This window comes from Stenella coeruleoalba (genome assembly GCF_951394435.1).
Source record: "Stenella coeruleoalba genome assembly, chromosome: 1".
NCBI lineage: Eukaryota > Metazoa > Chordata > Mammalia > Artiodactyla > Delphinidae > Stenella > Stenella coeruleoalba.
In genome coordinates, this window is record NC_137169.1 from 170,336,868 (window position 1) to 170,354,962 (window position 18,095).

An 18,095-nucleotide genomic window follows, 5' to 3' on the forward strand; every position below is an offset into this window, starting at 1 on the left:
GGAAGAGTTGGTCTGCCATGTGCCACCTTCTAAGGATATTTGAACAGTTTTCGTACACACACATACACACAAACATATCTATGACCATCCGAGTGCATGTATACATCATGTTGAAGTAGACGTACATACATATGCTCTCTTATAAATCAGATTTTCAGTATAAATATTTAGAACCCAACTTTGTCCGATCAAGCTGCTATAACAAAATACCACACACTGGGGATCTTATAAACAGCATTGATTTCTCAGAGTTCTAGAGATTCAAGATCACAGTGCCAACATGACAGAGTGAGGACTCTTCCTGGTTTGTAGACAGAGCCTTCTTACTGTGTCCTCACATGGTGGAAGGGGTGAGGGATCTCTCTGGAACCTCTTTTGTAAGAGTGCTGATCTCATTCATGAAGGCTTCACTTCATGACTTAAGCACCTCCCTAAGGCCCCACCTCCTAATATAATCACCTTTGCAGTTAGTATTTCAACATATGAATTTTCAGGAGACACCAACGTTCAGACTGTAGCAGAAACCATCAGTTTCTGATCACATCCAAATTTTAAACAAAAAGCGACAGAGATAAAAATAAGACAAAACAAAGCAGTAGTTATTTGCTTGCCAGGTAAAAAGGAGCCCATTTCACTTAAAAATTGAGTTCTGTGGAGCTCCCTAATCCAAGAGCAGAAGTGCTAGCAATAGGGAATGGGGGAGTTGTTCCACGTTAGGAGATTATTCTAAGAGATATCCTAGATTATTAAATTCTAGTTGGTTACGAAAAAGATTATAAAGTTTCCCATGGGATGGGTCATTATTCTGTTTCAGGTCACTAAAGTGCAGATATAATTTTAAAGAGGTCAAAGAAAACAGTATGCACACGCTTAGCACTTGGCAATGTCTTTTTCTTCAACCTCAAACAAAGGCCACAATGATAACTATACAGTGATAGGCTCTTGCAGTTGAAGTGTATTACCCAGCCATCCTGCTAGGTGTGTGCTGTGAAGATGCCTGTTCCACAGCTGAGGAAATGGCAGCTCAGACAGGTTAACTTCACTAATTCCACAAACATTCATTGAGAAACTATTCCTTGGACTTAATCATTCTCCAATGGGCCTCAAAATGAACTTGCCAGGCCTTGTTTATTTGCTTTCCCTGGAATCAGAAACAAAGTATTTTATTGCTTATTTAGTAAATAGAGGATTCCTAAATGACCAGTGTGGGGTTGGAGTCAAAGTTCTTGCACACACCATTTCTGCTCTCTAAAATCTCTGTTTATATCCTGAGCAAACAGCATCACTGCTATGAGAACCAACCAGGTCACCTGGGTTCACACTCCAGGCTCTTTTACTCTGTCTTGCTGCTTCTCCTATGTCTTATTGCCTTCTCTACATTCAAATACTTCTTTAAATTACAGATTAAAAAAGAAACAGAGCTTTAAAAAGTTAGAGATTGCCTTTTGATCAAAAGTTTCGATGACAGGATTTGTTTCCCAAAACAAGGGCATCTAGTACCTCTAATATAATTTGGTTAATAGAGTTTAAGCTCACAGATTCATTTTTAGAGTCATATCTATATAAAATGGAAGCTTCTTCCTCACAACCTGCCTAAGTACCTCAACTGTCAGACCTCTCATATTACAAAAGTCTACAATGTTCTTTTCAAAACCCCCAAATACAGCGATCAGAAGGTAAAGCACACAAAACATTGACTGTCCTGTTGGTGTCTCTGTCATTTCTCTGCGTGCATGTTCTAGGTGGGAGAGTTCAGAGCCCATGCTGCTGAGTGGACAGCCAACGTCACGGCCGAATTCAAGGAAACCAGGAGGCGGCTGAGTGTGGAGATTTACGACAAGTTCCAGCGTGCCACCTCCATAAAGCGGAAGCTCTCCGCAGAACTGGCTGGAAACCACAACCAGGAGCTGACTCCCTGTAGGAGGACCCTGTCAGTGAACCACCTCGCCAGCGAGAGGGATGTCTTGCCTCCCTTACTGAAAACTGAAAGTATCTATTTGAACGGATTGACGCCACACTGTGCAGGCGAGGAAATTGCTGTTATTGAGAACATTAAATAGCCCTCTCTTTGAAGAGCCCTAGGCATAGCCATAGGTGAGGACTTCTATATGCTCTTTTTGACTGTTGTCGGTAGCGTTTTTTAAATTGTGCATGAGCTCCAAAAAGGAAAAAAAAAAAATAGATACACCTATCATGGTCATCTACCATCAAGAGAATTTGAATTCTGAGCCAGCACTATCTTTTTGATGATTCTTGTTGGATGGTCCACTTTCTTTGACCAGTGGAATAAAACAAGCAATGTCTGATGCCTTTTTGTGCCCAGACTGTTTTCCTCTCTCTTTTCCAAATGTGCCAAAAGGCCTCAGAATGAATTATAATTGTTTCCGGTAATAATGTAGCTTTGAGGGATCAGTCCTTAACTTTTCAGGGTCTACCTAACTGAGCCTAGATTATGGACCATTTATGGATGACAACATTTCTTTTTGTAAATGGCAAGAAATTCTTATGCAGCCTTTTACCTAAGAAATTTTCTGTCAGTGCCTTATCTTACAAAGAAACAGAACCTCTCTAGCTAATGTGTGGTTTCTCCTTCCCCGCCCCACCCCTAGGCTCAACTCCGCAGTCCTTTACCCCACAACTCCTGTTTGAATACCATACCTTGCTGGAAACAGCGTGTAAAATGACCGGAGTGATGATGCCCGAAGAAGGACTAGATGCCAAATTAGATGGACATTGAAGCAACACTCAGAAACCCTAGCGTTAAAGGCACTGCAGAGAAATGAGGTGCAAAGACGGCCCCTCTGAGTATTTATTTGACTCAGGTACCAATGGTACATATATACAGTGTAATTATTACCAGGCCAGTAAAACTGACTGCTCTCAATCAGTCCCTTTTTTCCTGGCAGTATTTAAAATTTATCATTTTTGACTAACTATATATACATCTTTTAACAGTGGAGAAAGGAAAGCCATATATATATATATCCATATATATACATAAATGATCTGACAAAACTATGAAAATGGGTATTCTTGAAGGCGAATTTAGACAGTTGGTGTGAATTGCCATTTGGATGAAAAGAAGACAGTAAAACGATGTGTTACAAGCATTTGCTAATAAACATTGTACTGCCAGCATCTATTTGCTTTTTGGTGTATGAAAAGCTCATATCATTTTCTTTCCTTGGGTAACTTCTGCCAGATAAGGGGAGGGAATGTAGGAGGCAGAGCTGGGCACAGTCCTGACCTTCTGTGGGTGTACCTCTGGAGTTGTGGCTGAGTGTGAGAGCAGAGTTGAAACTGGGATCACTGTGATTTTGCACATGGAAAAATGCAGATTGCAGGCATAATTCATCTCTGACATTAGAGAAAAAGCTGTTATAGCACAATTTAAATCTTGAGAGTTTTTTTTTTTTAAAGATAGAAAAGGCTGTTAATCCTCTTTAGTTTAATTTTATATCTTGCAACTCTTTGGATGTTTTCAAGATTCAGAAGAAATTCAGTAAAGGCACCTAGTAGATTGCTACTCTTTCTTTTATTTTCATACACAGATCTGCTGTACATTGTAAATATAATTTGTAAAATGCAGAAAGAAAATGATTTCCCTAAATATAATTGCAAAACATTACTTTTATTCTTGGGGGTCAGGGGGTGTATCTGAATAAGTGGCATTCAGATTAGGGTCTTAAAAAAATAAACCCAGGATCTTAAAAAAAAAAAACTTAATAGATGCTTATTTTCCAAAGTTTAAATTTAAGCTAGAAATGTAAATATTCAGTTAACTTGTTGAAGGTACTTTTATAAACTTAAAAAATTCTAACCAAAATTTTAGAAAGTCAGGCTCTTTTAGAAGGAAAGCTACACCCACTTCCTCAATAACTGTTCTGAAAGTTCATATGGTGGAATGCACCATGTATAAACTGTGAATTGTATTGACAAATAAAGTTTGTAATTAAAGTCGGCATTTTCTGAGTCTCCTGCTTGCTGCTGAGGATTTAGATCTGATTCTGGCTGTGCAGAACTCCAGAACTCCACTTATGCTGAGTTTTTGTGGCTCCTTTGTTCGCAGTATTCAAGAAATATTTTTGATGCAGTATTACTACCCTTGTTAAATACATGCAGATGTTCTTCTTGGTGGCTGTTAATCAAAAGTAAAACCCTGATATTTCACTTTTAAAATATGATATTTTAAAGAGCATATAAATTCAAGATGGTTTCTATTAAATTATATTATATCAATATCTTAAATCATTGTTAGGCCTTGTCTTGACACTGAAGTAATTGGAATGCCGAACATGGGCACCTGAATGTTTTTTGTAGGAAAAGTCAAACATCCTGGCAGTGTTGAAGCCTAAAGAAGGTAGTTGCCAACTAATCTTCTAAACCTCATACCCCCAATATTTGGACTACATACCTTGTCAGTATCTTACATAAATTTATTTATTCATTCCCAGGCACCTTGATACTCAGTAAATATCCTAAAACTGATCCCCAGCATTATCCTTAAGATAGATTGGGGAAAATCTAAGGAAACGTGTGTGTATTATATCAATTTTATTTTTTCAAGTTTCATTCTGTTTACTTCTTGTGGAGAGAATATTGACAAAGGTTTTGACATAGTTTATGAGTTTATTTTTTCAATGGACCAGTTTAAGAATGAGTAGTTTTGCCCTGAAGGATATTTGGGAAAATAAAAAGTACCAAACCCAGCAAGGATCAGGAACCTGTCTGATCTGGAATCTTAGACATGGGTTCTAGACAAGGCTTTCTATCCACCTTACAACTAGTAAATTTAAAATGACTGTTTTGGAGTTCTATTAATTTATTACATAAATCTATGTACTTTGCTGCCATAGTTCATGTGACACTGCCTTTTTTTTCAATAATATTTCACTCTTGCAATACAGGAAAAAGTGAAACTTCTAAAGCCAAGAAGGAATTGAATAATTTGTCTTGGCCGTCAAAAAAAATGAGAGAAGGGTGTAAGGCTTGGTCTTTTTCTCAAATTCTAAGGAACATGACATAAAAGGAGGACTAAATCCCACCTCACTTTGTATAAAACAATCTGTAGAATTCATTGATTCTGAACGCCAAAAGTTCAGACTAAGAGAAATTTTACATTGAACACCAGAAAAAAATATTTAGACATTCTGAAGACTTGAGATAGCTATTTATGCCTAGGACTATTTTTGTTTTCCTTTAAAGAAAAATGTTTGCTGTTCTAGTAAAATCATAACTTATTTGTGGTTTGCATTCCTTATCAAAGTGTGAGTATAAATTTGCTTTTGTGTAAAGTAAAAGCTGTCTCTATTTGAATACTCGTAACTGCATTAAAATTAATATATGATTTTTGCTTCAGCATGACTTTACTTAAATGTTCTTTTCCAGAGAAACTTACTGGTCTTGCGCATGCTCATCTGTTGGTTCTGAGATGGTATGGAGTAACCTGGTTACTTTTGGTAGAAACTTCTGGCAGTAACTTACTGTGGCTATCTTAATAAGGGGGAATCTTCATAACTCCACGGGCCTCCTTCATCCCACCCCACCTCAAAGGATTATACAGCTTTTGTTTCACACATGGTACTTCCCCTCCCAGATCTCAGCTACCCCTTCCTAAAAGGCAGGGATTCGTTCCCATAACCAGGACTTTTGACTCTGCTCTTTTGTTTGACTCAACACCATTTGTTCACTAAGCCCCAGTTTTTACTATTTCTAATATTCATAAAAACATTTGTTATTCTCCTAGGATTAGCATTATAAAATATGTTCACTGTGTTATGCTCGTCTCAGTTTACAGCTATGTTGTTTTCTTTTTATCTGTCATTCTTTTACAAAGTACTTCTGTACATTCACCAAAGACTCGCTGCCCGGTCTTTATTCTTTTTCTTTTGCCCTCTCAGATTGGATTTCTCTCTGAGCTCCATCTTCATCTAGCTAACTCCAGTTGGATATCTCCATTTCTCGAAGGCACCTCAGCATAACTAAGACTCTCATTATCTTTCCCCAGATCTGGGCCTCCTTAGGTGTCACCTATTTCAGCAAATGGCATCACCGTCCATTTGGTTGGGCAAGTCATCTTTGATGTCATCGTCTCTCCTTCCCCCATACCCACCTATCACCAAGACATATTGACTTGCACCCTGAATGTGTCTTGAGTTTATACAAAGTCATAACCTTTATCCAAGCCACCGCCATACTCCCCCTTCTATTAACTGCTTTTGTTTCATTCTCTGCTCCAGATGAAAGAGTGGTCTTTTTCATATGCAAATCTGATTATGTTACTGTCCAGTTCAAATCCACTAATTGTCCTTCATTTCTTTAGGAATAAGACCAGAATCCTTCAGATGGGCCTTCTTTTAGCCTCCCTTATACCATCCTCTCTGAGCTCATATTGTATCACTCTCTACCTCTCTGTATCCCAGCCCCAGTGGATTTGTCTTTTTCTATGAAGTTATGCCTGGAATGCTTGCTCTCTTTTTCCTCCTCAACTTTTTTTCACCTAACAAAATCCTCCTCATTCTTCATAACTCAGCTTAAGTATCAATTTCTCTGATAAGCTTTCCCTGACTCCAATTCAGGTAACTTTATAATACACTCTATAAAACCCTGTTTATTTCCCTGTTTATGATTAGATTCATCACTATTCCTCTTGATCATCTATCTTTCCCACTAGAATCTAACTCATTTGTTTTCGCTCACTAAAGTACTTTTATTTCCAAATACTAGCAAAGTACATATAGTAGGTGCTCAAAAAATACATGATGAATAACTGAATGGAGATAAAAACAGGGACTTAACTATTGTAACCATCTGCAGTATAAATATCCCACATTTTCTCAGCTCTGCAAACATTTATCTGTCCTCTTCTACTGGCTTAGTAGTAAATGGGATACAAATATTTCTCTTATTAACTGACAGGCTGGTACTAGTTACTCATTGTATATAAAAAAATCAAAACCAATTCTTCAACTAAGGAGACTTGCAGTTTGTCATTATACACTCTTACTTGTTCTAAACAAGGGTTTCATTATTTTCACTTTCAAATTTTGGCTTCCAATAGATACTATCAAAGCTTTTCAATTATAATTTAATCCTGAAAATTTGTTTAGAAATTAAGTGTAAATCATATTTGCTAATACTAGGAAATGGGTGCCTTTTATTAGTAGAAAGCTAAATGCACATTATCCTTGCCAAATGAAATTCAGCTTTTTCATGCTTAAATTTATAAGCAGTCTGGGAAGAAATCCATTATTGGGTACATCTTGAACTGTATCCAACTGAGAGTATTAGTCACTTACATGGTATAATTTTGAAATCAACTCATAGAGTAAACATTAGTTTGTATCCCATTGATGCCTGACTTTCGTAGATGGTATCTCTTTCTACACTATACAATTAAGAAAGAGTAGTGTGTAGACAATTTTTATCATACTACCTATTTTGTTTAAAAAACATTTTAGACTTTTAAATGTTATTGATATTAGACTATGTTTTCGGAGTTTTATTAAAAATTCTAAATGAGCATTAGTAAGTGGTAATATCTGGTGCAGACTCAAATTTTATCATTACCCAAGTATTTTAGAGATGGAAAGATAGCATCAGATACTATTAGGATATCTATCTAACCCATTTTGTTTCTCAGGTGCAACAATTAAGAGTTTATGCATGCATTGAGAAAGTTTAATATTGCCACGGTCTAGATATATGCAAACTGATTAGCCAAGTGTATGAATCTCTTCAGTGATTACCTTGTATGCACAAAGAAAATATTACTCTGTTCATGGTTTACCAAGTCAGCATTTTTCAAGAGCTTTTAATGTGCCAATCACTAGAAATACTAAGCCAATTAAATGTCTGCTTTCTAGGAGATGGCAGGACATGGACATGCAGCACAGATGGAGGGAATGTCTCGGTGGAGAGGAGCCCTGGACAAAAAGGCTCTTGCCTGTTTATGGTCCTGGAAGGCTGAGGCAGAAGGGAAGGGAGAAGGGCTAGCAGTGGAGAGTTACTGAGTCAGAGTGAAGAAAAGTACCTCAGTTGAGGCCCCAATAAGGAGGCCTCTGAATAAGAGGTGCCTGAATCTGAGTGACTACAACTCTCTGCAGAAGATTCCAGTGCTCTGGCTATGGGAAGGGCAGCTTCCACGACAACTGCCAGACAAAACCATGAAATCGCCTATGCTGGGGGCTGAAAGATCACACATAGCATTTTGGCCTGGAGCCAGACTCCTCAGAAAGAACTGTGATCCCTTTAGGAGTATTTTGCATTTGGCAGTAGGAAAGTCATTTCAAATCTTAAAATAGGGAGCGTTGTGAATAGATGTGTACTTCTAGAACAATCACTCTGGCAAAAGTGTGGAATAGATGCTGAGGGGAATGACATGAGAAGTATGGCAGGAAGTCCCTGAGAGAGAGATTTGGGTCTGAACCACAGGAGGGCACTGGGTAGATGTGGGCTAGGAGGAAGGGGGAGAAGGTTTTGAATTGAAGGCACCTGCTGGGTCACCGAAATGAAAACCCTCCATGGGCACTTAGAATACTCAAATGAGTTCAGGTCAGGGACCCTGGGAAGAAAAATGAATGTGGGAATCACTGACGTTAGAAGTCTGCACGTTGAAAATGAGAAGTTGATGTCACCAGTCAATACTGATAAATAAAATTCCCCTTCTAAATATTAACCCGGTTTTAAATGTTACGTAGATTAGGTGTATTTCGATGCAAGTCAGAACAATCCTCTCATATGAGTTAAATAAGAAGATCTGAGAACACTTTCAACCTAAATGTTAATCAAGCATTACTTGTGGGCTGGTATTCTAGTAATTACTGTGTACGTTTTCTTTGTGGTAAACAATTTTTATCAGCAAAGCATATATATATATATATATAATATATATATATATATATATATTTATATAAATATATTTTAGCCTCCATTTATTTTAGCCCTGCTTACACTACTTAATTTGGTTCTGTTAATTTTAACGTATGTTCCCGGGACATCTCTTCTCTTCTTGGAAAGGAGAAGTATAACTAAGTTGTCCATTAAAATAGAAAAACAGAAACGAAAACATACATGACAACTCTAGTGGACACCGTTGCTATTAGGGGCCAGTGGCCCCATCCCCAGCTGCTCTGAGTTTTGGATGATCCAGTTCACAGCGACCTGCTTCTCTAGAAAGCAACCCTATGCAGATTAGAAGACACCTCAACCTTTTGCAGCTCCAGCCCTTCCCCAATATGGGTGACCCACAGCCAGTAATTGACACGGGGATAACAAAACACAGACATCTTAGCCCTAGGTGGCACTTAACTCTGTGCTGCAACTTACACTCCAGAGCTCTCTGTGGAGCCAGGCTGAGGCCAGATTCCAGCTGAGACCACATCCTTGCTTAGCACCTTCCTCCATTCTCTCCCATTTTCCTCACTCCCTTTCTCCTGAGTGCAAGTCTCCATATATCACGTGCACCCAAATCCTTGCCTCAGGTTCTTTTTTGAAGACAACTATAGAAGTTACATATTGGAGTAGAAGGTAAAGGCAGGATGGGGAGAAATAATTTTTTTAATACAGAGATGATAACTCTGAGCACTTATTCCACTTCTGTTTTCTAGGCAGCCACATTGAAAAGTGAAACATTTATCAGTAAACCAATGACTTGTTTCCCATTGTCCATGATAAGCAAGTGTATCCACATCTCATGAAAACAAAGTCTTTCCAGCACTGAGTTCTAAAAATAGACATTTTATATGGGCCTTCATATAGGTAACACAGAGAGATGCAGGAGAAACAGAACACAACATTCAAACCAAAAAAGTTGTAGTGGTTTCTACGACTGTTTTCATATTGGTTCTAGATATAAGATAATGGAATATCACCAATTTTAGTTTAGTGAAAGCATTTCTTCTGCATGAGTCAAAATTATATGATTCAAGTGCACATCTTTCTGATACCTGTCTTGGTAACATTTTGAATTTCCACAGCAGTGTTTTACAAATTTCAGTGTCTCTAAGAATAACCAGAAAGTTGGATTAAAGGGCAATTTTCTGAGTCCCATCACTAGGGAAGCTTGTAAAGTAGGTCTAAAGTGAAGCCCAGAAAATTGCACTTTCATACCTATGCTCATTGTTCAGAATTCACACTTTGAGAAACTAATGTAGAAGACTGTAGAAATGGTTTCCCAAATTTTTATTTCAGCACAGTTTTTAATAAGCATTGGATAGCAGAAACTTCATGGTGTTATTCTCTGATAATTTGACCAAAATACTGGCATGTGTCATTGTAAATTGAGTATGGATTGATAAACTTTATAGATTGAATATGCAGATGAAGGTACAGAATTTCATTGAGAACAATGAAGTCAGCCAAGTTTGACATAGCCCACATGGAGGCTGGCCATAAGATAATCCTCTGTGGAGGTGTGCTCAGGAAAAAGCAATGAATATATTTACAATTCATGTAGGAATTTTTAAAATCTTCCTTATTAATAGTTTATAATTAATAGTGAACTTTTCCCTAGAGCCAGTTTCACCTTCATGTTTTATCACTTTTCTGCATCCCATTTGGAACATTTTTTCAGGATTCTGAAAAGGACAGTTATAAAATAGCAACATAAGACACACAGGGAGACTCAGAGAAGATGGAAGAGTAAGACGCGGAGATCACCTTCCTGACACAGATACATCAGAAATACATCTACACGTGAAACAACTCCTACAGAACACCTACTGAACACTGGCAGAAGACCTCAGACCTCCCAAAAGGCAAGAAACTCCCCACGTACCTGGGTAGGGCAAAAGAAAAAAGAATAAACAGAGACAAAAGAACAGGGACGGGACCTGCACCAGTGGGAGGGAGCCATGAAGGAGGAAAGGTTTCCACACACTAGGAAGCCCCTTCCCGGTCAGAGACTGCGGGTGGCAGAGGGGGGAAGCTTCGGAGCCGTGGAGGAAAGTGCAGCCACAGGGGTGCGGGGGGCAAAGCGGAGAGATTCCCGAACAGAGGATCGTTGCCAACCGGCACTCACCAGCCCGAGAGGCTTGTCTGCTCACCCGCAGGGGCGGGCGGGGCTGGGAGCTGAGGCTCAGGCTTCGGAGGTCAGAGCGCAGGGAGAGGACTGGGGTTGGCTGCGTGAACACACCCTGAAGGGGGCTAGTGTGCCACGGCTAGCCGGGAGGGAGTCCGGGAAAGAGTCTGGAGCTGCCGAAGAGACAAGAGACTTTTTCTTCCCTCTGTTTCCCGGTGCGCGAGGAGAGGGGATTCACGCCGCTTAAAGGAGCTTCAGAGACGGGCACGAGCCGCGGCTATCAGCGCGGACCCCAGAGACGGGCATGAGACACTAAGGCTGCTGCTGCCCCCACCAAGAAGCCTGTGAGCGAGCACAGGTCACACTCCATACCTCCCCTCCCGGGAGCCTGTGCAGCCCGCCACTGCCAGGGTCCTGTGATCCAGGGACAGCTTCCCCGGGAGAATGCACGGCGCATGCCTCAGGCTGGTGCAACGTCCTGCCAGCCTCTGCTGCCGCAGGCTAGCCCCACATCCGTACCTCTCCCTCCCCCGGCCTGAGTGAGCCAGAGCCCCCGAATCAGCTGCTCCTTTAACCGCGTCCTGTCTGAGTGAAGAACAGATGCCCTCAATCGACCTACACCCTCAATCGACCTACACGCAGAGGCGGGGCCAGATCCAAAGCTGAACCCCGGGAGCTGGGCGAACAAAGAAGAGAAAAGGAAATCTCTCCCAGCAGCCTCAGAAGCAGCAGATTAAAGCTCCACAATCAACTTGATGTACCCTGCATCTGTGGAATACCTGAATAGACAACGAGTCATCCCAAATTGAGGAGGTGGACTTTGAGAGCAAGATATATTATTTTTTCCTCTTTTCCTCTTTTTGTGAGTGTGTATGTGTATGCTTCTGTGTGAGATTTTGTCTGTACAGCTTTGCTTTCACCATTTGTCCTAGGGTTCTGTATGTCCTTTTTTTTTTTACTTAAAAATTTTTTTTCGTAATAATTTTTATTTTAATAACTTTATTTTATTTTTTCTTACTTTATTTTATCCTATTTCTTTCTTTCTTTCTTTCTTCTTCTCCCTTTTACTCTGAGCCGTGTGGATGAAAGGCTCTTGATGCTCCAGCCAGGGGTCAGGGCTGTGCCTCTGAGGTGGGAGAGCCAAGTTCAGGACACTGGTGCACAAGAGACCTCCCAGCTCCACGTAATATCAAACGGCGAAAATCTCCCAGAGATCTCCATCTCAACACCAAGACACAGCTTCACTCAACGACCAGCAAGCTACAGTGCTGGACAACCTATGCCAAACAACTAGCAAGACAGGAACACAGCCCCATCCATTAGCAGAGAGGCTGCCTAAAATCATAATAAGGCCACAGACACCCCAAAACACACCACCAGACGTGGACCTGCCCACCAGAAAGACAAGATCCAGCCTCATCCACCAGAATACAGGCACTACTACCCTCCACTAGGAAGCCTACACAACCCACAAAACCAACCTTAGCCACTGCGGACACACACCAAAAACAATGGGAAATACGAACCTGCAGCCTGCAAAAAGGAGACCCCAAACACAGTAAGATAAGCAAAATGAGAAAACAGAAAAACACACAGCAGATGGAGCAAAGTAAAAAGCCACCAAACCTAACAAATGAAGAGGAAATAGCCAGTCTACCTGAAAAATTATTCAGAATACTGATAGTAAAGATGATCAGAAATCTTGGAAAGAGAAAAGAGAAAATGCAAGAAACATTTAACAAGGACCTAGAAGAACTAAACAGGAAACAAGCAATGATGAACAACACAATAAATGAAATTAAAAATACTCTAGAAGGGATCAATAGCAGAATAACTGAGGCAGAAGAAGGAATAAGTGACCTGGAAGATAAAATAGTGGAAATAAGTACTGCAGAGCAGAATAAAGAAAAAAGAATGAAAAGAACTGAGGACAGTGTCAGAGACCTTGGGACAACACTAAACACACCAACATTCGAATTATAGGGGTCCCAGAAGAAGAAAAGAAAAAGAAAGGGACTGAGAAAATATTTGAATAGATTATAGTTGAAAACCTCCCTAATATGGGAAATAGTTAATCAAGTCCAGGAAGCACAGAGAGTCCCATACAGGATAAATCCAAGGAGAAATACACCAAGACACATATTAATCAAACTATCAAAAATTAAGTACAAAGAAAACATATTAAAAGCATCAAGGGAAAAACAACAAATAACACACAAGGGAATCCCCATAAGGTTAACAGCTGATCTTTCAGCAGAAACACTGCAAGCCAGAAGGGAGTGGCAGGACATATTTAAAGTGATGAAGGAGAAAAACCTACAACCAAGATTACTCTACCCAGCAAGGATCTCATTCAGATTTGATGGAGAAATTAAAACCTATACAGACAAGAAAAACCTGAGAGAGTTCAGCAGCACAAAACCAGCTTTACAAAAATGCTAAAGGAACTTCTCTAGGCAAGACACACAAGAGAAGGAAAAGATCTACAGTAACAAACCTAAAACAATTAAGAAAATGGGAATAGGAACATACATAACGATAATTACCTTAAATGTAAATGGATTAAATGCTCCCTCCAAAAGACAGACTGGTTGAATGGATACAAAAACAAAACCCATATGTATGCTGTCTACAAGAGACCCACTTCAGACCTAGAGACACATACAGACTGAAAGTGAGGGGATGGAAAAAGATATTCCATGAAAATGGAAATCAAAACAAAGCTGGAGTAGCAATTCTCATATAAGACAAAATAGACTTTAAAATAAAGAATATTACAAGAAACAAAGAAGGACACTACATACGATCAAGGCATTAATCCAAGAAGAAGATATAACAATTGTAAATATTTGTGCACCCAACATAGGAGCACCTCAATACATAAGGCAAATACTAACAGCCATAAAAGGGGAAATTGACAGTAACACATTCATAGTAGGGGACTTTAACACCCAACTTTCACCAATGGACAGATCATCCAAAATGAAAATAAATAAGGAAACACAAGCTTTAAATGATACATTAAACAAGGTGGACTTAAATGATATTTATAGGACATTCCATTCAAAAACAACAGAATAGGGCTTCCCTGGTAGCGCAGTGGTTGATAGTCCACCTGCCGATGCAGGGGACGCGGGTTCGTGCCCTGGTCTGGGAAGATCCCACATGCCGCGGAGCAGCTGGGCCCATGAGCCATGGCCGCTGATCCTGCACATCTGGAGCCTCTGCTCCGCAACAGGAGAGGCCACAACAGTGAGAGGCCCGCGTACCGCAAAAAAAAAAAAAAAAAAACAGAATACACATTTTTCTCAAGTGCTCATGGAACATTCTCCAGGACAGATCATATCTTGGGTCACAAATCAAGCCTTCGTAAATTTGAGAAAATTGAAATCGTATCAAGTATCTCTTCCGACCACAACGCTATGAGACTAGATATCAATTACAGGAAAAAAATCTGTAAAGAATACAAACACATGGAGGCTAAACAATACACTACTTAATAACCAAGTGATCACTGAAGAAATCAAAGAGGAAATCAAAAAATACCTAGAAACAAATGACAATGGAGACACAACGACCCAAAACCTATGGGATACAGCAAAAGCAGTTGTAAAAGGAAAGTTTATAGCAGTACAATCCTACCTTAAGAAACAGGAAACATCTGAAATAAACCTAACCTTGCACCTAAAGCAATTAGAAAAAGAAGAACAAAAACCCCCAAAAGTTAGCAGAAGGAAAGAAATCATAAAGATCAGATCAGCAATATTGAAAAAGAAATGAAGGAAATGATAGCAAAGATCAATAAAACTAAAAGCTGGTTCTTTGAGAAGGTAAACAAAATTGACAAACCATTAGCCAGACTCATCAAGAAAAAAAAGGGAGAAGACTCAAATCAATAGAATTAGAAATGAAAAAGGAGAAGTAACAACAGACACTGCAGAAATACAAAGGATCCTGAGAGATTACTACAGGCAACACTATGCCAATAAATTGGACAACCTGGAAGAAATGGACAAATTTGTAGAAATGCACAACCTGCCAAGACTGAACCAGGAAGAAATAGAAAATATGAACAGACCAATCACAAGCACTGAAATTGAAACTGTGATTAAAAATCTTTCAACAAAGAAAAGCCCAGGACCAGATGGCTTCACAGGTGAATTCTATCAAACAATTAGAGAAGAGCTAACACCTATCCTTCTCAAACTCTCCCAAAATATAGCAGAAGGTGGAACACTCCCAAACTCATTCTACGAGGCCACCATCACCTTGATACCAAAACCAGACAAATATGTAACAAAGAAAGAAAACTACAGGCCAATATCACTGATGAACATAGATGCAAAAATCCTCAACAAAATACTAGCAAAAACAATCCAACCGCACATTAAAATGATCATACTCCATGATCAAGTGGGGTTTATTCCAGGAATGAAAGGATTCTTCAATATATGCAAATCAATCAACATGATACACCATATTAACAAACTGAAGGAGAAAAACCATATGATCATCTCAATAGATGCAGAGAAAGCTTTCTACAAAATTCAACACCCATTTATGATAAAAACCCTGCAAAAAGTAGGCACAGAGGGAATTTTCCTCAACATAATAAAGGCCATATATGACAAACCCACAGCCAACATCGTCCTCAATGGTGAAAAACTGAAACCATTTCCACTAAGATCAGGAACAAGACAAGGTTGCCTACTGTCTTCACTATTATTCAACATAGGTTTGGAAGTTTTAGCCCCAGCAATCAGAGAGGAAAAAGAAATAAAAGGAATCCAAATCGGAAAAGAAGTAAAGCTGTCACTGTTTGCAGATGACATGATACTATACATAGAGAATCCTAAAGATGCTACCAGAAAACTACTAGAGCTAATCAATGAATTTGGTAAAGTAGCAGGATACAAAATTAATGCACAGAAATCTCTTGCATTTCTATACACTAATGATGAAAAATCTGAAAGTGAAATTAAGAAAACACTCCCATTTACCACTGCAACAGAAAGAATAAAATACCTTGGAATAAACCTACCTAAGGAGACAAAAGACCTGTATGCAGAAAATTATAAGACACTGATGACAGAAATTAAAGATGATAGAAATAGATGGAGAGATATACCATGTTCGTGGATTGGAAGAATCAACAAGGTGAAAATGACTCTACTACCCAAAGCAATCTACAGATTCAATGCAATCCCTATCAAACTACCACTGGCATTTTTCACAGAACTAGAACAAAAAATTTCACAATTTGTATGGAAACACAAAAGACCCCGAATAGCCAAAGCAATCTTGAGAACGAAAAATGGAGCTGGAGGATTCAGGCTTCAGACTATACTACAAAGCTACAGTAATCAAGACAGTATGGTACTGGCACAAAAAAAGAAAGATCAATGGAACAGGATAGAAAGCCCAGAGATAAACCCACACACATATGGTCACCTTATCTTTGATAAAGGAGGCAAGAATATACAATGGAGAAAAGACAGCCTCTTCAATAAGTAGTGCTGGCAAAACTGGACAGGTACATGTAAAAGAATGAAATTAGAACACTCCCTAACACCATACACAAAACTAAACTCAAAATGGATTAAAGGCCTAAATATAAGGCCAGACACTATCAAACTCTTAGAGGAAAACACAGGCAGAACGCTCTATGACATAAATCACAGCAAGATCCTCTTTGACCCAACTCCTAGAGAAATGGAAATAAAAACTAAAATAAAAAAATGGGACCTAATGAAACTTCAAAGCTTTTGCACAGCAAAGGAAACCATAAACAAGACCAAATGACAACCCTCAGAATGGGAGAAAATATTTGCAAATGAAGCAACTGACAAAGGATTAATCTCCAAAATTTACAAGCAGCTCATGCAGCTCAATACCAAAAAAACAAACAACCCAATCCCAAAATGGGCAGAAGACCTAAATTTCTCCAAAGTAGATATACAGATTGCCAGCAAACACATGATAGAATGCTCAACAGCATTAATCATTAGAGAAATGCAAATCAAAACTACAATGAGATATCATCTCACACCAGTCAGAATGGCCATCATCAAAAAATCTACAAACAATAAATGCTGGAGAGGGTGTGGAGAAAAGGGAACCCTCTTGCACTGTTGGTGGGAATGTAAATTGATACAGCCACTATGGAGAACAGTATGGAGGTTCCTTAAAAAACTACAAATAGAACTACCATACGACCCAGCAATCCCACTACTGGGCATATACCCTGAGAAAACCATAATTCAAAAAGAGTCATGTACCAAAATGTTCATTGCAGCTCTATTTACAATAGCCAGGACATGGAAGCAACCTAAGTGTGTCCATCAACAGATGAAGGGATAAAGAAGATGAGGCACATATATACAATGGAATATTAGTTATAAAAAGAAACGAAATTGAGTTGTTTGAATTGAGGTGGATGGACCTAGAGTCTGTCATACAGAGTGAAGTAAGTCAGAAAGAGAAAAACAAATACCGTATGCTAGCACACGTATATGGAATCTAAGAAGAAAAAAAAAAAAGGTCATGAAGAACCTAGGGGTAAGATGGGAATAAATATTATAGACCTACCAGAGAATGGACTTGAGGATATGGGGAGGGGAGAAGGGTAAGCTGTGACAAAGTGAGAGTGTGGCATGGACATATATACACTACCAAACGTAAAATAGATATCTAGTGGGAAGCTGCCGCATAGCACAGGGAGATCAGCTCAGTGGTTTGTGACCACCTAGCGGGGTTTGATAGGGAGGGTGGGAGGGAGGGAGACGCAAGAGGGAAGAGATATGGGAACATATGTATATGTATAACTGATTCACTTTTTTATAAAGCAGAAACTAACCCACCATTGTAAAGCAATTATACTCCAATAAAGATGTTAAAAATAAATAAATAAAAATAAAAATGGGAAAAAAAAAGGCAGAATTATCAGATGTGTTGAAGTGATATAGCTGTGGTATAGGCTGGAGAGATTTAAAGTGTTTCTTTTAGCGTCAACAGAGTTTGAAAAGTGAAGCAAGCTTGGTAAGCCAGTCATAAAATAGCTAAATTAGTGAAGTTC

General features: G+C 39.1%; 1 protein-coding gene across 5 annotated transcripts in view; it reads left to right on the forward strand.

Annotated features, from left to right (window-relative positions):
* The window catches only part of KCNK2 (potassium two pore domain channel subfamily K member 2), a 238,087-nt gene extending 232,485 nt beyond the window's left edge, over positions 1-5,602 (forward strand). For 4 of the 5 annotated variants that reach the window (XM_079900226.1, XM_079900228.1, XM_079900230.1 and 1 more), the window contains one exon: positions 1,743-5,602. In XM_079900226.1, coding sequence (XP_079756352.1) covers positions 1,743-2,060 — 318 coding nt within the window. In that variant the 3' untranslated portion in view covers positions 2,061-5,602. The remainder of the gene's footprint in view (positions 1-1,742) is intronic. The other variant, XM_079900227.1, reaches the window with a different exon arrangement.
* The last annotated feature ends 12,493 nt before the right edge of the window (positions 5,603-18,095 follow it).